Below are 24,102 nucleotides of genomic sequence, written 5' to 3' on the forward strand. Positions count from 1 at the left end.
CTGTGAATTACTTTACTCATACTTTCGTTTTGTATTATAAATAAAAAATTAAATTATAAAAAATAAATTACACAGCCATTCCTAGACTAGAATTTTTTTACGTAGGCTGCGAACTAGTTACTTTATGAGAAACACATCGGTTGTCTAATTTGTCAAGCACGCAAATTACTTGTGGTAGTTGTAAGACATGCAGCAACGTTTCAGCAATTTACGTTTACAAAAATGACGTGTGTAATTTATGTTGTAAAACATAACGTCCTCTTCTAGCCCCAGAACTTAATTCATACATATTAAAACATCTGTTAGTCCTCCCAAAAAAATTAATTCTGTCATAATTTACTCACCCTCAAGTTGTTCCAAAACAGTATGAGTTTCTTTCTTCTGTTGAACACAAAAGAAGAAATTGTAAAGAATGTTGGTTATCCAGACCGTTAACGCGGCACTCATTGACTAGTATTTTTTCCTACTATAAAAATTAAAGGGTGCCGTCAACTGTCTGGTTTATTAAATTACTAGACTTCCTAGCTGGCCATATATATATATATATATATATATATATATATATATATATATATATATATATATATATATATATATATATATATAATTCTTTATTTTATTTTTTATTTTTTATTATAAATATAGTATAAAATAATATAATGTACAATTTATATGTAATGTATCATCATTGTGTGAAGAATATCGCTTTATCCGCCTTGTTGTTTTTGTCCATGTCACTAGGTGGCAGTCATTAGTTTGACTCGTGTTTACGTCTACAGAAGAAGATAGTAAACGTCACTGCTGCTGCTGGCTACCACATCATATCCGCCGTGCGTGCATCAACACACTGAATACATCTACAGAAAGTACTGTGAGTATGAATTTTGTTTTATGATTTATTTGCCTCTCAGTGGAACTGTTTTTAGCAATATCTGAATTCACTGTTGCTTGTCACTTTTGTAACATTTTTCATAGTTGAGGGTAAATCAGCATTATTTAAGGAAGCTATTAGTTTCCGGTACAGATTTGATAAAGAAACTTTGGGGAGTGTTTTTGTACCAACCCGTAAAAAATATCATGTTTTTAAATGGTATAATGTCATAATTTCATATGTTTTGGACAAATCTGACGTAATGCAGAAGCTTAACAAACTTGTTCATCCGGATTCTTTCTCGTTGTGGCCGCAGTTTCTGTACCAGCCCATGAGTGACAGTGAGTTTCCACAATGTAATTTAAGACATTTATAACTTGCTGCACAGTTAATGGAAAGTTTTTTCTGGATATTTTTTTTAAGTTCCTATCAAGCGTTAGAGTTTGTTTTGCAAATATATATATTTTTTGTGCCTTTTAATATGTGCTATACATCGTCGTCGTCGTCCCCGAAATTAATTAGGACCTCCTACACCTTTGAGGACTACAGTAATGTAGTAATATGATAGTATAATAACTACAATATGGCAAATATGCTGAAAATATTTGTAATGACAATGAGCAAAGTGATGGGCCCCTCATTAGAGAAGAGTCCCAGGGTGTCACTAAATGGTCCATTACCTTGTTCCATTAAGATTTATACAAAATGTTTTATTAAGCTCTTTTACTCATTTAAAATTCTTAATTTATAATATGAATAATATGTAAGGATTATTCAATTCAATTTGCTGGAATTTTACTATTTATTGAAATGCTTAAATCTTGAATAAAGTACATCTCAGAGCAGCTATATGGTGTACTGCCATATAGCCAGTGTTCGGTGTAATTAATAACTGTAATTTAATTACTTTTCCCTCGAAAAACTAAATAAAGTGATTACTCTTCTTAGTCTTACATCAAAATTTAATCTAATCTAATGTTTAAATGTATGTTTTCATGTAAACCTCTCCATTTAAATACTTTTACAATTTTATTAATTTTTATTGGAAAAATTTTCATTTCAGTTTCATTTACATCTTTGATCCTTGTATTGTTCAACTGATCGAGGTTGATATGGGATTTTGAAAGTAATTAAAAATAAGAAATGCAATTCTGTTTAGAGAGAGTAATTAGTACAATAATCTAATTACACCTTTGAATATGTAATTAGTAGCTAGTAATTAATTAAATTTTTACAGTTACTTACCCAACACTGTATATACACTAATATATGTAGTGCACCTGTATGGTACTGTTAATGTAGTGGTTCTTAACTACATTGGAAATGAACTAGATACTGTTAAAGTAGTAATATATTCCTGTTAGGCTGTTAATTAAGATCTGTGCGTTATTAGACACGTTAATATGGATGGAAAAGCAAGTGACCCCTTTAGCAGTGAGGCAGAACAGCTTCCTGGGACAGGAGTATTGGGGAGGTGAGTCTTTCACCATTTAAATATACAATCAGAAATTTCCTTTCATTTCCTTTTTTTTGTTTATCATTATATTAAATTGTACATGGTCAAATGTGATGTTTTATGATTTGTTATTAGCCTTGACTGTGTTATTATGATTTTTTTTTTTTTTTATGATGATAATTCTATTTTCCTGTCTGTCTGGGTTATCAGGCTTTGGCTTCCCAAAGGTCTGTCCGGTAGTGGGATTAAGGATTGGGTGGACCGCAGGCGGAAGTCCATCCGTCCATGGGCCAGCTTTGTAGACCAGCGCAAGTTCTCCAAACCTCGAAATTTTGGGGAGCTGTGCCAGCGTGTGGTGAGGAACCTGAACACCTATCACAGCAACTACACCTTCATCTTCCTGGGACTCATCCTCTACTGCATGTAAGGAACTGCTCGCTGAAATCATCTTGAATTTTGCATACAAATGAGGTCATATTTAGCAATGTGATTTTATCTGTATGCAACTTCATCAAATAACATAAAAGGCTCCACTGTAATGGAAATAAAGACGCTCAACAAGCCTCTGTTCTTATGTACACAACATGGGAGTGTGTGTTTAAGTTTCCCTGAAGGTCCACATTCTAGAAGGCATTTAACAGAACAAACATTCACAGGAAGCTTTAAGGTGTTCAAATAAATTGCTGATTAACAGTTTTCTTTGTGCTTTTCTCCTTCAGTATTAGTTCCCCGATGCTCTTTGTTGCTTTGGGAGTGTTTGCTGGTGCTTTCTTTATAATCCACTTGAAAACACTGGAAAAGAAGCTGGTTGTTTTTGGTAAGAGATTGTTTAGTAGTATATAAGGCTATATGAGGATACGTCGACTACATTAATCCAGATGCATTTGAAAATGCATTTTTTTAAAATATTTTTTTTACAATTTGGTCTTTTGTCTACTCTGAGACAGAGTTTTTTGAAGACGCTCTCCCAAGTGGATACATTTGAAAATGCAGTTTTCGTGTTGTTGTGGGGATTGTGAAAATGTTCGAAAGCAATCAAGCACGTTTGGTTTTTTAGTCGCGTGACATGTATTGTACTGATAAATATCTGATTATAACACTATGAGCTTTTCACTTTGTGACTCACATGATGTTTTACAGTGCTGCTAAAGATACATGTTACTTTGTACAATCTTCATATTACATTCCTTCAAGGATGACAGAAAATGACCTCATAATTGCTGTCCTGTCGATTGCAAGTGCGTTTTTAGGCCATCGGATTGGCGAGTAAGTGCGACCTGGACGTACCAGTAAGTGCTGAGATATTTTGCTAGTTAAATGAACGTGCCAGAAGAATAATGTTAGTATGTCTGGTGTCTTGATTTAAGCGTTTCAGACATTTTAGTGTGGACAGGAAACTTTTGAAAAACGCTTAAACACTAGGGTGAACAGAAAGCATTTTGAAATGAAAATGTCATTTTTAAATATATCTGGATTAATGTAGATGTAACCTGAATTACATCATTTGATTTTTTTTCTTATAGTGCTAGAGTTTAAGTGCTGAATATTTGATGTTATGATGCAAGTGCTCTAATGATCTAATGTGTAAACTCTCTCATTTGTTTCTCTCAGGTCGTGAGTTGACTCAGGGACACCAGTTAGGTTTAGCAGGAGCGGTTTCCTTCCCCGTGTTCTGGCTCGCAGGGGCAGGATCTGCCGTGTTCTGGGTACTAGGTGAGTTTTTCACCTTCATCTCATTGCACTTCTGTGTTTTCCCCCAAACAGGCTTTCTGAAACTCTCTGACTCTTTTTATTCAGGTGCTACACTAGCTGTTATCGGGTCTCATGCAGGCTTTCGTGAGCTGGAGTCGTCTGACGCGGATGAGCTGCTCATGGAATCTGTTTAACCCTCTCACCTTTGACCTTTTTGCTCATGTTAATCGAAAATGTCTTGCCTTATCATTTACATGGCCACATATTTGTTGTACTAATTTGAAAATATTAGTCTACTCACAGATTGGCCAGCAAAGCAGTAAAGACTCTTAAACTGACATCACCCAAGATAGATCAAGCTAATTAAAAGACCTCAAATGCCTTTACTGGTATCTATTGGATATCATGATCATTTGTTACATCATTTATCTCCGAAATATCCTCAAAGCACAAACTAAAATGCACTGTCTGTGACCCAAAGGAAAAAAAATGCAGTTTAGTTGTAAAAACTATTTCAAGCTATCAAGGAACAGTTCACCCAAACCTAATGCTAGCTAATGTTATGCTAGCTCATCCAGAATAGTGGGGGAAAACCTGGCAACAAGAATGTACTGATTTGATAGTTTCTTTGATATATAGGGTACCAGTCATTACACGATCATTTGTCTTAGGCTATACTTAGCTCATAAGTTGTTACATCATCATAAATTGCTAGGACATTTAGCGCATACATGATTTAATAACAGCACACGTGAGCAAAGATAGTGTATAATGCTATTCAATGTAATCAATGCCAATATTCCTACTGGAAGATTTTTTTATATATATATGTTCTCATTTGATGGAAATGTTTGTTTGTCTTTTATTTCACAAAATACTTGCTTCTGTTGTGTCAGTGAATGGGAAGTGCAATAAATGCTCAGCCTGTACCATACCTTTAAGTCTAATATCTATTTAATGGTTGCTCATGGGAAAGTGACTTGACTTACTGCCTCGTTCCATCTTTTGTGTCCTCTCTTTTTTCACATCACACAAATTTGACTTACATGACCTGTTTTTATGACAACAGACCAGTGACAGTCCATCTCATTTTTAAGTTGCCATAGTGATGACCTTGAGTGCAATCTTCCTCTCCGTTTAAACACTGCGGCAAGAGCAGCGATCGATATTCCATTACACCAGTGCAGCAAGGAGCGAGGGAGGAAGAGGAGCACTGCAGTGAGCCCATAGCGTTCTCCCAAGGGACATTATAGGTGTGTGTGTGTGTGTGTTGGGCAGCCCAGTTTTGCAATTCAGTAGTTTGCAGTGACATAAATGTATGATGAATGCTGCAGTCAGCAGATTTCAGTCACTCTTCTGTGGCTGAAGAAGACAGTCTTGTTTGCAATCATTGAGAGAAATAGATCAAATTGTGGCCAATGTTGGTGTATTTTGTTGATTTTGATTATGTTCATGATTGGGCTTCAAGTAACCAAAATTATGTATGTGTAAAAAAAAAAAAGTTTAATTAAAAAATATATATTTTTTCATGTTATTCTTATTCAATCAATAACCGTAAGCAGAAGGTTTAGCCCATTAGTTCTATCACAAAGAACAACTGGATGAATGTTAACGGAAAATAGAATAGAATATAGAAAAATATAATAAAGTAAAAAGGAATGGCCTCAAATTTGTTTTAATATTTTATTTATTATCAGTTCTGATAAACCTAGGAAATGACAAATTATTGATAAACTGTTACTTAAGGGTATTGTGGGCTATTATTCCTATCCTCTCAGGATAGAAAAATAAATGGGGTTAAATCTTTGGAAAAAAAACAACATTTAAACCGTTGTTGCGGATGTCATCATTGAAGTATTAATTTGTCTCTTGGTAGTCCAGAAGATGCGTATATGGGTTGCATCATATGCCCTCATTATCAAAAACCAGGAACACAACTACTCACGGTAAAATAAAATATCACTATGTATAGAAATATATGATTAGACTTATGTCCAAAGTAAAAAAAAACAAGGTTTAAAACATCTATTTTAGTATCTGCGTTTAGTGTTATTTATATATACTATGATATAATTAATATATTGAAATATGTTTCATTTTTATATTTTGTTTTCAATCTTTTTAGTAATTTTTAATAGTTTGTTTAACATCTCATATTACAATTCTTGAAGTTCTCTCTCTCTCTCACACACACACACACACAAATTTGAAAAGCATAGTTTAGTTAGATATTTGAAGCAGTAAGAAATGTGGAAAATGAAGAGTCAGGCTTCACTTGGTAGTATTAAATGTACTAGATGTTTTATTGGATTTGACCTTTCATATGCATGATTCTACCAGTAGTTTTGTCCTTTTGTCTTTAGTCTCAACATCCACATGTCTGTCATATGAACAGGCAATGGCCGACTGCAGCAGCGCACTAATTTTCCCTCATCAAACACACACACGCAGACAATCACGCACACAGACCATGTGACCCAATGCTGCTTCATATCGATGGCATCTTTTGACAAACCAGCGGTGGAGGCCGCACACACCAGGCTCAATTGTGAAGTTTGGATCAAATTTGTTTCTCAAGTGAGATATTCGGAGAACAAATGGTTTAAGTTGATATGACAGATAAACATTGAAATCTACCTTCACCAGTTAATGTGCCAAAACAGCAAGTTTAACTGGGAAACAATAAAACCTGGTGTGTTTAGGTCTGTGACGGCAGTGGATTTTATTCCATAGATGCTGTTAAACATCATACTAGTTTTCTGTGCAAAAACCTGATAGGAAACTGCCTGTGTGTTTCATTCATATGAGTTAAAACATACAAGAGGATCATTTTTTCGGTTTTTCAGTTTCTATTTTCCAAGATTTGTCTTCATTTCTTTAATCAGATGTGGTATTTTTTTACATTTTCCCTAAAACACGGAGATTGAGAGTGTATTGGAACATTCAGGGTTATTGTAGTGGACAAACAAGCACACAAACAAAGACAGAGAGCAAACGTCAATGAGAGTGAGAGAGGATGCCAATGTCAATAAACGAAAGTAGAGATTAAAAAACGGAAATAAAAATTCAAAGCCGCCCGAACCACCTCCGTTTGAGATTTAAGAATGTGAAATGTCCTAAGAAGCAAAATATATTAATAAAATAGTGAAAGTTACTATGTTAAACGGAGTCTAGTGTGTGCATTGGGATCCGACAAGGTTTTGTGTGATCTGTGTATCCGTGTGTGACTGGAGGACAGGTCAAGGGAAAAGGCATGGATGTAAAGGTTCGGAGGAGGGACGGACTTTTTTAATAGGCGAGCGTACATACTCCCTTTTTTTAGCATCAAAAGCTCCTTTCGAATCTACATAATGATTATGCAGCTGCCTGTTTTAGATATATAGCAGACTTTATGTACACAGCCGTGTGAAAATACATGCAAAGAGTATTATAGGAAATGGGGGGGGGGGGGGGGGGCGAGAGTCTGGATGGTGCTTTGTGGTTTCCTCTTTGGGGGGAGACGTGCTATTGACTTAAAGCTGTTGTCTCTTTGAAAGGAGGGCGGGAGAGGATGGTTGTGCATCTCGGTTGGGTAGAGAAGTAGTTGAACAAAATGGAAGATGTAGGAATGTGAATAAAGACGATTTGTTGATCAATAGTATGTCTCCCTTTCCACCCATCCTGCAAAAAAAGACAGAAAAATAGAGGGAATCACTTTGAGAAATTCTGATGTTTTCATTCATAATTCTTCATTGAATAGTGTTTTATTGTATCCCTAATTCAAACAAAGACCCTTAATAATCCAATTCTGGGACTTTATACAAGATATACTCATAAGAAGAGTGTAATTCTGAGTGTGTGTCTTTGAGGCAGTAGAGAGGAACACGTACCACCGGGGTTCCGGCGCAGGAGAAGCTTTCGCACCTCATCATACACAAAGATTAAGAAACTGTATGGGAAAGCACAGAACCACCAGCTCGGCCTAAGGATGATAGAGACAAATGAAGAGAGAGACCATTTTAAATGGCAGAATACTTATAAGTACCATATACATATACTTCATGTAGAAGAAATTGAAATTTTAACATTTGTATACAGTATGTAGCATCAATTTAAGGTCATGTGATATATTTCACATGTGTATTCATTATCAATCTAATAATTCATGTAGATTCTTTACTGATGAAATGAATCATTCGATCTGAATCCATTTCAGTTTGACAAAATTCATTATTTTGGTAAGATTTGAAATTATTTTAAAAATTATATATGACAGGACAGTTTCCACCATATTGGCATATTGACTACATTTTTTTAGTCGATTTTACATTCAATAATTGATTGAAACAGTTCAATAATTTATTCTGAATAAGAAATGAATGCATAAAACATTGTGAATAATAATAACCATTTTAATATATTATTCAAGTTTTAATATTATTATTAAATCCATAATCAATGCATTGAATGTTCATTTTCATGTTGAATTTATTAATTTTTATGCCCGGTATTCAGGAAACATGAGATTACAGTAAATGGTCATAATTGTTTTTTCTTGTGATGACAAAGCTGTATTTTTAGCAGCCTTTATTAGTGTAGTTATTATTAGTCTTCAGTGTCACATGATCCTTCAGAAATCGTTCTAATATGATGATTTGATGCTCAAGAACAATTTCTTATTATTAATGTTGAAAACAGTTTTATTTTTTTTTTTGTGGAAACTGTGATACATTTTTTCCAGGATTCTTTCATGAATCCTGTACAAAGTACAGCATTTATTTTAAATAGATTTTTTTTTAGATTCATTTACTGCCACTGTCACTTTAGTCTATTGTGTCCTTGCTGAATACAATAAAAAATAAATAAACTCAAACTGTGAAACTTTCTCCTTTGGAGATAAGCACTCCGGTCTTTGAGAGAACCAAAGGTGGAATTGAATGTGTGCTTGTAAAATTATTTCCACATTTGAATTTGCGTGTGTGTGTGTTAAACTCACTTGAGTGGGTACATCCTGAGGGCCACATCCATGCCCGGGCAGTATGAGAGGAATGCAGCGAGAGCTGTTTCTTCAAACAGCCCAAAGATCAGAATCTTATTCCTGTAAAAGGACAAGCACAGTTTCATAAAATGTTCTAATGAATACAAAAACAAACTTCCTGCACACAAGCTTCCTGAACTCACTTCATGCCCTGCTGGAATACTGAGTTGCGTCTGGTCTTGCAGATGATGACATCAGCCCATTGTACAACCACAATACTGACAAAGAACGCCGTGTGACACGTGAACTCAACAATCTTCCTCTGCTCGTATGTCTGTGGAACACAAAGACAACATCTTATACATGCAGGTACCTCTGAGACTTGTATGACGTACTGTATAAACACTTATGATGTCCCAACATAATAAAACACAAAATACTCACCCACTGCTGTCCGTAACTGTCCTCCAGGTCATTTAGCGAGCGATCATCCCAGTTGAGTCTGATACCAACCAGCTGTGAGGGCAGGAAGCCATTCTCAGCCAAAATCACAAAGTAGGCGAAGAAACCACCCAAAGCCTGGATCATACCTACACACACACACACACACACACACACACACACACACACACACACACACATGCACACACATATGCTTAATTTTTCTGCACAGATGCCTACACAATATTTGTTTCTCTTTTTAGAAAATAATATAAAGTAATAATAACAAACATGTACTAAAATAATTTTATAAAACAATATGATAGTTAAATGCTGTTTTGTTGCTGTTTGTTATAATTTATTTTTGGTACTAAAATAAATCTGTAAATACATCTGTTTAAAAAAATAAATGGTTAATGTTGCATTGCCTAACTGATGTATACACTACTAGTGTTTAAAAATTTGGGGTCAGTGAGATTTAAAAAACAAAAACAAATTGGTGGACATTAGAGACTATTTTTCTTTCAAAAAATACCACCGACTCCATATATATATATATATATATATATATATATATATATATATATATATATATATATATATATATATATATATATACTGTATATATGTCTGTGTATATATATACAGTATTTTCTATGTCCTTTCTGTCCCAATAACTAGATAACAAATCGATAATTTAATAGAAATTGCACTCAAAAAAAGCAATTTCTAGATGGATAATTAAATATCTAGAGCATAACAAGAAACAAAAACTATATTCATATTTAAGAATATATTTTTGTTAATTACCATGACATTTCCAGGCCTGGAACTCACATTTTTACTTCCAGGTTTTCCATGACCATGGGAACCCTAATATTAGAAGCTTGTAGCACAGAAAACTACATTCCCGAAAGGGCATCCTGACTGTATTTTTTTAGGTCTTTAAATAAAGTAAAAGCTGAAGTAAAAGCTACAGTCTCGAAGTAGTACCAGACTAACCAATTTGTCCGTAAGCAATGCTGATGAGACGCTCGTTCACAAGTTTGTCTCTCTGAGGGTTCCTGGGCTGCCTCTTCATGATGTCACTCTCAGCAGCCTCATAAGCTAGAGAAATAGCAGGTACCTATGGAGGAATAGAGAAAGTAGATTTTTGTGTATGGGTATGGATTTGATTCATGTTTGTGTGTATATAGGTGTCTGTAAGAAGGCTGAATGTCGAGTGTGAGAGTGTAAAAGAGTGAATTGCTTACCATGTCAGTTCCCAGGTCGATACAGAGGATGGTGATGGTGCCCAGTGGCAGAGGGATATTGACGATAATGAAGAACAGGAAGGGGGTGATCTCAGGGATGTTGCTGGTCAGGGTGTACGCAATAGACTTCTTCAAATTGTCAAAGATGAGTCGGCCTGCAAGAGAAGAGATGGATTTACACATCTTGTTTGACAACATCAGTCCTGTCCTCCCATGCACTCCAATTCACTAGTCTCCTTACTGTCTTACTCACCTTCTTCTACTCCAGTGACAATTGAGGCAAAGTTATCATCTAGCAGAATCATGTCAGCGGCCTGTTTAGACACATCAGACCCTGAAATGCCCATAGCGACACCGATATCAGCCTTTTTCAGGGCTGGAGAGTCATTCACACCATCGCCTGTTACCGCCACAATGGCCCCCTGAGTGACAGAAAAAGAAACCGAGGAGAAAAGGGAAAGAATGAAAGGTCAAATTAGGCCATTATTGAAATGACAAAAGATCATAAACCGTACTGAATGCTAGTATCTGCATTTACCTGTCGCTGGCAACCCTCTACAATGATGAGTTTTTGCTGAGGAGACGTCCTGGCAAACACAATCTCAGTGTGGTTCCGCAGAACTTCATCTATTTGCTCTTGAGAATAGTCCTTCAGATCTGTTCCATGAATCACACAAGCTTTGGCATCCCTAAAACACACAAATAAAAACCACAAATAAATACACTACTATACTGTTCATTTCAATAGTAATCCACTTGATCAGGAATTTTGCACGAGGGCGATTATTTTGTGATCAAGTCATTCTGCTGGGTTTGAAAGTGACTTCTGTGTAAGATGTGCTTCACCCCATCATAATGGGTCCTTTTTTGCTTGCACAATTCTGCTAATGTGACCACACCTTTAAAGCATTTTGAGGTGCTGTGTGCATTTACAGTGCTGGTCCCGGCTTTACCTGGGATTGACTTGACTGACGGGGATGTTGAGACGGGCAGCGATGTCTTCCACAGTCTCGTTACCCTCTGAGATGATGCCCACACCCTTAGCAATGGCCTTAGCAGTGATGGGGTGATCTCCTGTCACCATGATGACCTTGATTCCCGCAGAACGGCACTTTCCTACAGCGTCAGGCACGGCAGCGCGGGGCGGGTCAATCATTGACATCAGTCCCACAAAGCAAAGGTTGTCTGTCTGGAAATTTACATCATCTGCGTCAAAGGCAAATCCTTTTGGGTACTGGTCCTCGGGCATTAAGATATGGCAGAATCCTGTGAAAAGGAGACAAGTTTAAACATTTTAAATTATTTTATACTATATTAAACAACAGTATTATTGTTATCTATTATCTATTTTATTTATTCCACTGATGGCAAAAAAATCTATATATTTTTTCAAATTTTTGACCAGTAGTGTATACACTTTTATATATACTCAATTTTACGGCGGTTATTGTATATAACCATACAATTACATTATATTATCCTCCTTATTACATAGCCACTGACCAAATAAATAAGTACATTGAAATTAAATATTTTAATGAAGAAAGATGACTAGAGTGCTATCAACGTGTAGAAAAGGAACAACGATCAATTATACAGTTTATTTGACCAAGAATGCTGTGATTGACCAATCAGAATTGATTATTCCAGAGTGCTGTGTAATAATTCCATATATTACTCACCCAGCACTCTCTCTCCAAGTCCTCCAAGCTCCAGGTAGGCATTTTGGAAGGCCTCCTTCAACTCCTCGTCCATGGGCTGCTCTTTACCCTGCAGCATTATGGTGGAACAACGATCTAGGATGCGCTCTGGCGCCCCCTTCATCACCAACAGGTAGCGGTTATCGTTGGGGTCTTCCGTCTCATGGATGGACAGCTGGGGAAATATGGAAAAGATGGATAAGAGGAAATTGCTATTGGTAATGCTAGTCACTGTTTTCATATCTGGTACTTTCAGTTTTAGGGTTACATGACTAAGCTCACAATTAAACCAAGTATTTTATTTTGACATGCTGCAGAGCTGCTCCAGACACTTTATTATCCACACTTGACCCAAATAACGTGATTTAGCATTTACATGAAGTAATTTAGCAGACGATTTATAGGAATCGACAATATTTAAAACATTTCATAAGAATGACAATATTCTCAGTACACAATGGCAAGTTTAATAGACTTGAGAATCCCACATGGCGTATTTTACGAGTGTTGAAATGCTATTGGCTGGTTTTTCAACCTCAACTCTTAAATTTGAAAATCGATAACTGATGACAAACCTGATATTTGTTGGTAGAGTTGAATGGGATTTCGGCTACTTTCTTGTTCCTATCTCTCATACTCCTGACTGAGCCACAGGACAGCTCGATACACTTAAGCAAGGCGGACTCAGAAGCATCACCCGCCACGTCCCTCTTTAGGATGGGCAAAGTATCTTGTCCTGCTTTAAACTGAGCCCTGTTACACAGCGCTGCCACACGGGCCAGAGACACCCATGTCACGGAGCTCTTATCAAATGATGCACCTGCAAAGAGAGACCAACTTAGACTCTGAAAAGAAGAATGGGCGTCATAAAGACAAAATCATCATCGATCTCTGCGTAAGGTGAAAGGAACAAACCAGACTGATCTTCAGTGGTATCAGCTTCATGGATCTGGTTGTCGAACCACATGTGTGCGACAGTCATTCGATTCTGGGTCAATGTTCCAGTCTTGTCCGAGCAGATAGTTGAGGTGGATCCTAGTGTCTCTACAGCTTCGAGATTCTTAACCAGGCAGTTCTTCTTAGCCATACGCTTAGCCGTCAGAGTGAGACACACCTGGGAGGAATTTAAAATGCATTCCAATTTGTTTAAATCAAATAAAGGAAGGGAAATTTGATTGCCAAATGATTATGAATTTATAATTTTAATAAATACATTTAAAACAATTATTGCAAAAGGTGTTAACATACTTTTTTTTACTGACTTTTCAGAGCCTTTTTAGATGCAATATAAATGCAATCCAATAACTGTTATAAATTAGGGCGGACAACGTTAACACATGGAATTAATTCAAAATAATTTAATGCAAATAACGCTAATAAATGAACACGGAATTGCGTCATTAACGTGATTTAGATGATCTTGGGAGTCAGGAGTTTATCACACTGCACATCTACAATGCCTCAAGCACCTGTAACCCTGGTAGGTGGACATTTCTATTCTAACCCGATTTCGCATCTCTGTTTGTAATAAGATCATTTTAAACAGCTAAACTCCGGAGAAAGTTTTCAGCCCAATAATCCAGAGAGCGAGTGCATTAAAACAACCAGTACAAAACAGCACTAGTGTAAAGAAAACCTGACCTGACTGCATATGCCTGTATCAGAAATGGCAGAGAGAACAGTGACACATGGCCATTTTTCAGTGAATTATTCATTCCAGTTTATGTTTAGCTTTAAAACATCAGCTCTGTCATTTTCTGTTGCTGTGTTTAGTAATTTTGTATGGATCAGTGTACTGTAGTTGGCATATGGTCAAGGCGTTTTTTTTGTTGTTGTTTTTCTGTGCATTAATTTATGAATTATATGGACTCCTTATATCATTTGGACATTTTGGAGTCTCCAAGTGTCCTTTTTTGGAAATTTATCTTGAAAAAGCGTGCAGAAAATATAGTTTTGTGAGAATCACCCTTCAATCTGATAGTTTGCTTTGCTGGATATAGCAAATTATGACAAAATAAACGTGTCAAACAAGATACATGATATATGCTTAATTTCACGATATGCGCTAAATCGCACAAAAGGGTTATTGTGATTAATCACAATTAAAACTTTTATAAATCCATTGTATGTTTTGATGCACTAAAAAGAACCGGGTTATGAGAGTCGTTGGCTCGGGAATCGGATTAACCTGGATAAGCTTTTTGATTCACTCAAAGGGTTCATAAGAGTAATTTGTTTAGAAATTGTTCAATCTAGTCATGTTGAATGTTTTTGATTGACTAAAAAGAACAGGTTCATAAGAGTCATTCACTTCGGAATCAGACTACACTCGTTGCACTGTATATTTCTTATTCTTGGCTCCCAACCCTCTTAACAGTTTTCAAATGCTCAGACGACAGCATGTGCTCACAGTGACAGTAGCCAGCAGACCCTCAGGCACATTAGCGACAATGATTCCGATGAGGAAAATGACGGCCTCCAGCCAGGAGTATCCCAAAATGATTGACAGAACGAAGAAAGACAGTCCCAGGAAGACAGCCACGCCTGTGATGATGTGAATAAAGTGCTCGATCTCCTTGGCGATGGGGGTTTTCCCTGTCTCCAGTCCTGAGGTCAGCGTGGCGATGCGGCCCATCACGGTGCGGTCACCAGTGCAGACCACAATACCACGAGCAGTGCCTAACAGTGAAACAGGACAAAGTCACACTTCTGAACTTGACTTTTATGTAGATAGACCAGTTCAACACTAGTAAATTCCGTACCTTCCACACAGTTAGTGGAGAAGAAAGCGACGTTGCGGGTTTCCAGAGGGTTGTCATGAGTGCAGTCAGGTGATCTTGTCTGAGGTTCTGATTCGCCAGTGAGGGAGGAGTTATCCACCTACGAATGATGTCAAAGACACAATTGTCCACTAGGTCGCATAAAAGGGTTCACAGATTCTTGACAAATTACTAAGGTTTATAAACCACGTACCTTGCAGCCATGAGCAGAGACGATTCTGAGGTCAGCTGGGATTCGGTCTCCACCTTTGACCTCCACCAGGTCACCTGCTACCACTTCCTCAGCGTTGATCTGCATCTTCTCTCCTTCACGGATCACTAACGCTTGCTGTGGACAGAGTGTCGTTTCAACTCACTGTTTCTCAGTGTTTCTGTGTCTTAAGTTTTGCATGGAATGTTCCCAGTACCTGTGGCACCATGTTTTTAAAGGACTCCATGATCTTGGAGCTCTTTGCCTCCTGGAAGTAGGAGAAGCAGCCAGTGATGATTACCACAGCAGACAACACGATTCCCAGGTACAACTGAAAGGAGACCAGAGAAAACACGATCAGTTATCATATTCATATTTAATGCAGATTTCCTGAAAAGGCATATGTGGCAGGGTGCTGGCATGTGACGCATACGCACATTATCTCCAGCCGGCTCATCTTCGGTGGCAGCCTGAATGGCATAGGCCAGGAAGCAGAGAATGGCTCCGGTCCACAGCAAGATGGAGAAACCTCCAAACAGCTGACGACAGAATTTAATCCACTCAGGTGTTGTGGGCGGCGGGGTCAGAGCATTTGGCCCGTCTCGCACCAGATAGTCTCTGGCCTTTGCATTAGTTAAACCCTTTTGCAGAGAGAACATTGTAAAAATTAACCATTAGCAAAAGTTACTATTAATACACATTCAGTTTAATTTTAAGAACTCAAAGTGTGAACATATCATGTATGCTGTGCTGTGTACTACTAAGGGTCTGTTATACCAAGGGTTGTCAATCAGGGGACCTCTGTAATCTTCCAAGAAGACCACAAGATGACTTGAAATTATTTTAAATAAATTTTTATTTGTTAATTTATCAAAAAAATATAAAGTAATATTAAATAACTATATAAATAAAATAACACCAATGTATTATACAGAGTATGGTGCTCCCTAGTGGCAAATAATGAGATGTGCAGCACAACATTCATTCCCAAGACAAATGATGTGTTTGCTTTTAAATTCGTTTGTTTAATTAAATAAAAACAAATGAAAAATATATATATTCAATAAGTAAATACTTATTTTGAATGATCTAACTTAAAATTCTAACAATCAGTTCTTCCAGAAATTTCTTTACGTCAATAACTTATTTTTATTGAAGAACATACAGTTAATTAAACGTCTTGAATCATCAAGCGTCATCTATTGACACTACCAGTTTCTGTTAATTAACAAGTTTGAAAACAAGCAGCTCTGTCATCATTACGTTGATGATCTTTAGCAATGCAGAATTGAATTCCATCATTAAATCATTATTTTCCTGTTTATCCCGGTAAAGCTGCTTTGAAACAATCTGTATTGTATAAAGCGCTATATGGTGACTTTACTACAGCAGAAGTAACAGAGTTATCCTAAATATCCTACAAAAAGTATGAGAACCAAATGTATTATACAGAGTATGGTGCTCCCTGGTGGTCAATAAAGAGAAGTGCATCACAACACAACAGTCATTCCCAAGACAAATCTTTTTTTTTTTTCAGACAAATGATATGATACAAATGTTCATAAACTTAAACTAAAGTGGGTATTTCCTGCACTATTATAATATTTTAACATCAATTACACACTTTGGCTTTCTAATTATAAAAGGAGGAATTTAGCAAACATGGAAATTTGGTTTTAGCAAACACTAAATAATAGTGAGTTTACCTGAACAATGTCTGTCTGAAATTTCCGGCATACTTCCTCAATTGACATCTTGTGTTCTGTCTGAAATGGAAGTTAAAAAGGGACATTTAACAAAGTAAAAGGCTAAATGGTTACAAACACGCTACTTTTCAAGTGGGATTCTCACCAGAGGAACTTCTTTCTTCAGTTCATCAAGATCTTTTACTCCCTTTTTCTTCTTTGGAGAACTTTTTTCATCTTTATCTTGCGTGGTGGCCACGCGGTAACTATCCGATCGTCCATACTAAAACAAAAATGATAGAGGAGAGAGAAAATAATCAGTTAATCAACACCACCACAGTAAGATCATATTGAAGATCATTTCAAGTAATTTCCTAATATTGCTTTTGATTTGAACACTTAGATTGTGAATCATGAGAGGTGACTAAACATAAACGTCCCTCTTGCTCTCTTTACGGTGTGGTCACCTCAAAAAGGTCAAATAAAGCTAATTTAATTTGCTGAAAGAATACAGATCTTCCCTCCTTCCTGTCGTTGATATTAACAGTGTGACATCACATAGAGACACGACTCTTTCATCAAAAACACTCTGATTAGATTGAATATGTGTCTGTTTCAGATCACAATGAGATGAAAGTCTAAAACGTGGAGTTCATGAGCTTCAAAACAACTTAAATCAGATTCTTTACATTTTGTTCTTTATCTAAACGAAGTCAGAGATCAAATCTCAGGCTCTGGAGAGGTATTCCAGTTTTTTTCTTTCTTTTTCTTTTTCCTTAACAGGCTGATTATGTTTTATCTAATTAAAAATATATATCCTCTAGATAATTATTCTGTCGTGGACAGATTTTGACCTTTCAGTGTACTATCATTATTCACTCTGTTCTGTTGTCTGCATGTGTAATCCTATGATGCCGCAGCACAGGGCGCAGAGCCAAGATGGCTCCCGTGAGACTCTCAGGTGGTGCTATTTTTGTCATCATTAAAGCGGGAAACCATGTATCATCTGTCCACACAGGCTGATCAATACTGAGCGTCCTTTCCTCTAGGGAGTAAAGTACTATTCTTGTAGCACTGTTGATATGTGAAGAGTGAATTCCCTTCCAGGAAATTACTGAGGCAAGACCATCGACAGGGCAAGACCCTGCACTCTCACAAGATGTTCTGGACGAATAGAGACCCCTGCTGGTCAATAAATGGAAAGAACCAGGCCAATTCAGTAATCGTGAGAGTATGATCAAAACTACGCAATATATCTGTGCAAATTAAAAATATAGTGTTTTTAATACATTTTTTAATTATATATATATATATATATATATATATATATATAATATTATAAAGACAAAAATGTTTACTAATAGTTTTATTGTAAATACTTTATAAGTATTCGTATATTTTTTATATAATATATTTATTACTTATAAATATATAACATTAATATGTTTTTACCTTTTATATAATATATAAAAAATATAGTAACATTTTGAACAAATACTTTTTCAACTATATTTTTATATTACCATTAATCTAACATTTTATTTATTTTTAAATTGAAAAAAATATATATTATTTTATATCATTTTGGTTTTGCCAAAATATTGCCAGGGAAATACCAAAAATTCAGGAACTGAATTCAGAAACTATTGAGCCTTGAGAGGTCTTAAGAGCAATCCGAACCAGACCTATCTCTTTTGATTAAACTTGCAAATTCAAACAGTGACGTAAACAGAGCCAAAACAAAAGCACAAAGTTTGACTATGGTTTATATTTGCATGTTTATGGTCAGCTGACATGCCAGCTTTTGACTGAAAGGCGCAGACTCAAGCATGCAGCCAGGTGATTAAAAAAGAATGAGAATGTGAGCGATGAAGATGGATGGATAAAGAGAAACAGAACAGGAGACAGATGGAAAGAGAGAGGAGCATGCGGGGGTGGGGACTGACAGAAAGCTGGCGGACTAAGTGAGATATCCGAAGAGATAGAGATTAGCAGAGAGAAAATGGGAGAGATAGAGGAATATTTGCCACTTCCTGTGGGGTAATTAGATCTTGACCTGCTGCTCTCTCTGTGTGAGAGCTTGTCACCGTCAGCGGCTGCATTTAATGTCTGATGACTCTCAGCACGACACCACCTGCCCAAAACCAACCAGACACACACACACACACGCAACGGCGTCCTTCTAACCAACCTGCACAGCACACACACCAATACCACAGATCCTGTGACAAAAGCGAGTGCATGTGCTGTAGGTGACACCACTAAATAATTAAGTGAATATAAAGTGAGGATTACCCTATCAGCTCACACTAATCTTACAGATGAAACATCTTGTCACTATAGAAGCACATCTATAGAAGTTTTTTTTTTTAGTTTGGCTTGGTAAAAGTGTGAAAGCTGATGACACACACACGGAAACACTGCAAACATACAAACAGGCCATCTTTCATTGCTACAAAATTGATCAAAAACAGCTGAATACACACAAAGAACAAAGGGAATAATGAAAGAAATGAGAGTTGGAAAACCCAGAATGAGAGAGGGGCACAGAGGAAAATAGGTTCAAAAGCAAAAAAATAAAGAGTATAGGTTACACTATTATGCTATACGTTTTATGTTTTTATGGTAGATGTGTGTGTGTGTGTGTGTGTGTGTGTGTGTGTGTGTGTGTGTGTGTGTGTGTGTGTGTGTGTGTGTGTGTGTGTGGGTGTGTGTGTGTGTGTGTGTGTGTGTGTGTGTGTGTGTGTGTGTGTGTGTGTGTGTGTGTGTGTGCAATGTACATCTACAATGATACCTGCACTGCGGCAAAATAACAGAGAGGAAATAGGAGAAGATCGCTCTTGTTCTCTCACAGACAAGTCTGATGCAATTTTGAAAAGATATCAGATATTACTTTGATATTTTGATACTTTGATCCTACAGATATTTACTTTGAATTAAGCTCATGTTGAGAGATTCACTGTCAGACGACAGAGGGTCTGAGAAAATGATGAAGATCAGGGTCCAAACCACACCAGCTAATGGAAGATGCCTGAAAATATTTTAAAAAATGTTTTAAAATATGCTGTTTATAAAATGTGCTTAATTTAATAATTACATTATTTGAATTGAATTTGTCCTCATATTTTTTCATGTTTTGCTGGCTTATTGTGAAGAATATCAAATATTTTAAACATCCTACATAAACTTCTGATATTAAAGGTCCTCTGAGATAATTGTAGTTGGAAGTCTTAGGTGTGTGTCATTAAGCGGTAACAGTGGTTATCTAATTCCTGAACCTGATATAACTGTGCTCATGTGGTAAAGTTACCAACTGTGTGAGAAAAACATACAGTACTGCTCTGTGAGAGAACCAGAGCCGATGGGCTGGAATTACACGCCAGCACACTGACGTTTCTATTGACTGATTCAGAACACACACACACCTACACACAGTCTCTGGTGCTGCATGAGGTCTGTCCCCTGAACTCTTCTCACAAATTATTGCACTCATAATAAAAGTTTGTGAAAATGAATTTCGTTGAAAATAGAAAAATTTCGTGTTTTCTATTGTTGCAGGTGATATTTTTAATTTATAATCATTCCAGGGGCCCGGGCCCACTAGGGACTAGGGGGTCTCAAGATGACTTTAAATTATTTAAAATAAGACAAGACAAGCATTAAAATAAGCTAAAACAACTAAAATCAGATATGTATTGCTATTTGGTTATTTTTATAATGGATTTACATCTTTCTAGATGTAAAAATTGTGAGTGGGGGAGGGGGATACAAATATTGTTGTCGACAATGAAGGAAATCTGTGCAGTGCAGGCTGAGTCATCAATATTTTTGGTCCATTTCCCTAAAGGAGAATGACTGTAAATTGTAAATGTGTTTATCTGGTAAAAGTTCATTTTTCCAAGAACAGCAGTAGTTTTGTGAGTACAATAGCATACAGATGTTAGCCTCAAAGCAAATAAACAAAGACTAAAACAGTGGTTCTCTCAATCAGGGGGCCTCAGCTAACTTCCAAGGGGGCCTCAGGGTGACTGAAAATAAAACAAAACACTAAAATACAGTAAACAACCAAAATCAAGATATTTAGTTGATTTATTTAATTTACTCTAAAATAACTACTTTTAAAAAAATAATTATTCAGTAAGTCACAAACAACTGAAATAAAAAGTTATGTTGCCTTATTGTTGTGTAAGGTCAAAAAGGCTGAGAAGCAACTGGAGTAAAAGAAACAAAAATTAAGAATTTCTCCAGGCAACTTTATTTTTTTATTTTTGCCAGACCAACTCAGCAAAACTGTCAAAACAGGAAGTGACATCAGTGAAGATTGACAAGGGGCCTTGAAAAGTTTTGTAAAAAGCCTCTTGTTCCTCACTGAGTTTGACTTTCTGATTATGACAATGCAAGCTAGTCTGCGAATAACAAAGCAAACCTCCCCTTTGGGAAGAGCAAACCTGGGGACTCCAGTCTTCATGAATGTTTGTGTTTATAGAATTGTAAAAAGCACACTACTTCTCCAGGGTCTGTGTGTCCTCCTGTCCTTAAAAGCTTTTAGAGTGAGAGGACTGATTTTATGTTCTCATAATACTGCACGCATTTGTATACTTTTACACAAATTCCTTAATCCTCATTAATACAGAGATGTGCACATGCAGACTTGTGCTGTTGCACTTTAGCAAAGCACTGAATGGTCACTTACACTACCATTCAAATATTTTTTTGAAAGAAATGAATACAGCAATTTTATTTAGCAGTGATGCATTTAATTGATCAAAAGTGTCAGTGAAGACATGTGCCACTGAACATTGGAATAATGATGCTGCAAATTCAGCTTTTCCATCACAGGATTGGAATAAATTACTATACAAAACAGTTGTTTTGAATGGTAATAGTATTTCACAATATTAGTTTTTATTGTATTCTTGACCAAATAAATGCGGCCTTGGTAAGTATACAAGTCCTCTTACCAACCCCAAAATTTTGAACAGCATATAACTTGTAACTTGCAGCCATGACGAAACCACCATCAGACCATCGGAAGTTATCAAATATCATCAGTTAATAACACTTAATAGAAATCATTACATATTTTAAACCATTTAAATATTAAGATTATGCCTTATATAAGCGTTCCTAAGATGTGGCACTATACAGAGCCAATGGAATGGCCAGGCCAGTCTGATGCTCACAGAGCATGAAGAAGCACATCTGCCAGCAAGATCACTCCTTTCTTCTTTTTCTCTAGCATAAGGAGCTCATCTCACTTTAGTATAGTCATTTAGTTTTCCATCTAAAAAACTGCAGTAGAAACAATAGTCTAGCAATCTACTTGTATCTAGCTTATCCTTGTATCTCAGGAGGATGTTCTGGGAATCTGTCAGATCTTGTCTTCTCTGTCCAGCTATTGATGAATATCTCAAAGTGGCACAGCTGTACAAGAAGTGTTTAAACCACTGTTATGGCAGTAGACACATCAATACTGCCCTTAGAGGACTATTCGGTGTCTGTGATAGATTACTACGAGTGTGTTACTTTTACACATGTCGATACATCCAGAAAAAGGCCTTTTTGATCTGGCATAAGGGGGTGTATTTGTGTGCGCGACTCTGGGGTGAGTCATGAAGTGCTTGTTCAAGAGCAGATAACACTGAACACTTCATCCAGATTATGATTGAATGAGTGTGCGTGTAAGTGAACTTGATGTACCATCTGTTTTGTCGTGAGATGTAGACCAGGCTAGGTCTGGGTTTTAAAGTACAGATTAAATAATCTGATTACGGGCAAACTGGGATTAGCTCTCGCTGAATCGCCTCCATCACAAAAGAGCCAGACTCACTTTGTGGAGTTTACTGAAGCAAATACTAGACATTAACAAAATCTGTGTACCTACAAATAAAAACTGAAAATTTATAAGTTAATTCAGTTGTAAATAATTCGGCCCTATTTATTGTATATGTAATGTTTATTGTATATGTTTAAATTCTTATTTATGTGTACCCACACTTATGTCTGCTTAGAATGATTTAAAATAAGCTAAATCAGCTACAAAAAATAATTTGCTCTCTCATCAACTGTTATTTTCAGGGTCTTGGAACCTGGTTGAGGGAATGAGGGTATTTTAAAGATGTGATTTCTCGACTTGGAAAAGTCATGGCAAAAATCTTTTAAAAAATGTTTCAAAAGTCAAAAACATTTTTAAAATCAATATACATTTTTCTAGTTATGTCCAGCTCTTTAATTGTCACGTTCGGTTGTATATACGCACACAATGAAGAGGATGAATCACAAATAAAATCTTTAATATATAATCCACCAGGAAAACACAGATGAAGGCAGTGTAAGTAGCAACAACACGTATACATTGACGAGACCGGATAACTCACAAATGAAACAGGTTAACTTATATACAGGAAACAAACAAAGGAACTAATTTGCTGTTGCTTAACTAATTAAGCAACAGCTGAACAAAATGACTAATCAAATGAGTAACCATAGAAACTAATAAAGAACTCAAGCAGCAAGAAAAACTAAACTAACTCAAACCAGAACAATAACGTGACATTGAGCCCCCTCCTGGAAAGGTGCGACCTCGTGTTGACAGTCCAATTGAGGGAGGAGGCTCTGAAGGAGGATGGGACACCAGGGAACATGACAGAAGGAGAGACCAGGGTGTCGATGATGGTTGGAGGAGCCAGAGCATGAGGAGCCAGATGGGGACCCAGAGTCCAGCCAGGATGATGTCGAGGGAGGGAAGAGAAATGGCGGAGATCTCCTTGACCAAGCCATGGGGATGACAGATAGCCGGTAGTGGTGGAGCCCTAGAAACAGACGAAGAGCAGATGGAACCAAGAAACCCCGAAGGCTTCAGAGGCCGCGACGGAGCTGCAGCGATGACCAGGGAGCCCGGTGGAGACGTAAGGCCAATGGTCCCTGGTGGAGCCGAGGGAAGGAGGAGCCAAGGCAGAGGAGTCAGGGCGATGAGCCGAGGTGAAGTGATGGAATCAGGAGGATCTGGATAACGGAAGGCCCTAGGTGGATCCACGTCACAGAGAGGAGACAGAAGAGGAGCCGAGAGCTGATGGA

At 36.9% G+C, this 24,102-nt stretch overlaps 2 protein-coding genes across 4 annotated transcripts in view; one reads left to right on the forward strand and one right to left on the reverse strand.

The window, feature by feature from the left end:
• The first annotated feature begins 745 nt into the window (after positions 1 to 745).
• rabac1 (Rab acceptor 1 (prenylated)) lies at positions 746 to 4,953 on the forward strand. Its single transcript, XM_077210010.1, has 6 exons — positions 746 to 871; positions 2,265 to 2,345; positions 2,538 to 2,750; positions 3,047 to 3,144; positions 3,939 to 4,040; positions 4,125 to 4,953. The coding sequence occupies exons 2-6, from the start codon at positions 2,275 to 2,277 to the stop codon at positions 4,211 to 4,213; spliced, it is 573 nt and encodes a 190-aa protein (XP_077066125.1). The 5' UTR covers positions 746 to 871; positions 2,265 to 2,274; the 3' UTR covers positions 4,214 to 4,953.
• A 1,345-nt stretch (positions 4,954 to 6,298) lies between these two features.
• atp1a3b (ATPase Na+/K+ transporting subunit alpha 3b) overlaps positions 6,299 to 24,102 on the reverse strand; it is a 40,144-nt gene continuing 22,340 nt past the window's right edge. For all 3 annotated transcript variants that reach the window (XM_077209958.1, XM_077209977.1, XM_077209967.1), the window contains exons 3-22: positions 17,192 to 17,308; positions 17,047 to 17,106; positions 15,778 to 15,981; positions 15,558 to 15,671; positions 15,344 to 15,478; positions 15,133 to 15,250; positions 14,781 to 15,049; positions 13,286 to 13,484; positions 12,946 to 13,190; positions 12,353 to 12,545; positions 11,624 to 11,936; positions 11,209 to 11,359; positions 10,924 to 11,092; positions 10,671 to 10,825; positions 10,420 to 10,543; positions 9,421 to 9,566; positions 9,180 to 9,310; positions 8,995 to 9,096; positions 7,889 to 7,980; positions 6,299 to 7,679 (exon numbers count right to left, since the gene is read on the reverse strand). In XM_077209958.1, the coding sequence (XP_077066073.1) occupies positions 7,651 to 7,679; positions 7,889 to 7,980; positions 8,995 to 9,096; positions 9,180 to 9,310; positions 9,421 to 9,566; positions 10,420 to 10,543; positions 10,671 to 10,825; positions 10,924 to 11,092; positions 11,209 to 11,359; positions 11,624 to 11,936; positions 12,353 to 12,545; positions 12,946 to 13,190; positions 13,286 to 13,484; positions 14,781 to 15,049; positions 15,133 to 15,250; positions 15,344 to 15,478; positions 15,558 to 15,671; positions 15,778 to 15,981; positions 17,047 to 17,106; positions 17,192 to 17,308 (3,066 nt within the window). In that variant the 3' untranslated portion in view covers positions 6,299 to 7,650. The remainder of the gene's footprint in view (positions 7,680 to 7,888; positions 7,981 to 8,994; positions 9,097 to 9,179; positions 9,311 to 9,420; positions 9,567 to 10,419; positions 10,544 to 10,670; positions 10,826 to 10,923; positions 11,093 to 11,208; positions 11,360 to 11,623; positions 11,937 to 12,352; positions 12,546 to 12,945; positions 13,191 to 13,285; positions 13,485 to 14,780; positions 15,050 to 15,132; positions 15,251 to 15,343; positions 15,479 to 15,557; positions 15,672 to 15,777; positions 15,982 to 17,046; positions 17,107 to 17,191; positions 17,309 to 24,102) is intronic.

The sequence above is a fragment of the Siphateles boraxobius genome, unplaced genomic scaffold, assembly GCF_051911475.1.
Source record: "Siphateles boraxobius isolate OS27281-9 unplaced genomic scaffold, OSU_SipBor_1 12, whole genome shotgun sequence".
In the NCBI taxonomy this organism is placed as follows: Eukaryota; Metazoa; Chordata; class Actinopteri; order Cypriniformes; family Leuciscidae; genus Siphateles; species Siphateles boraxobius.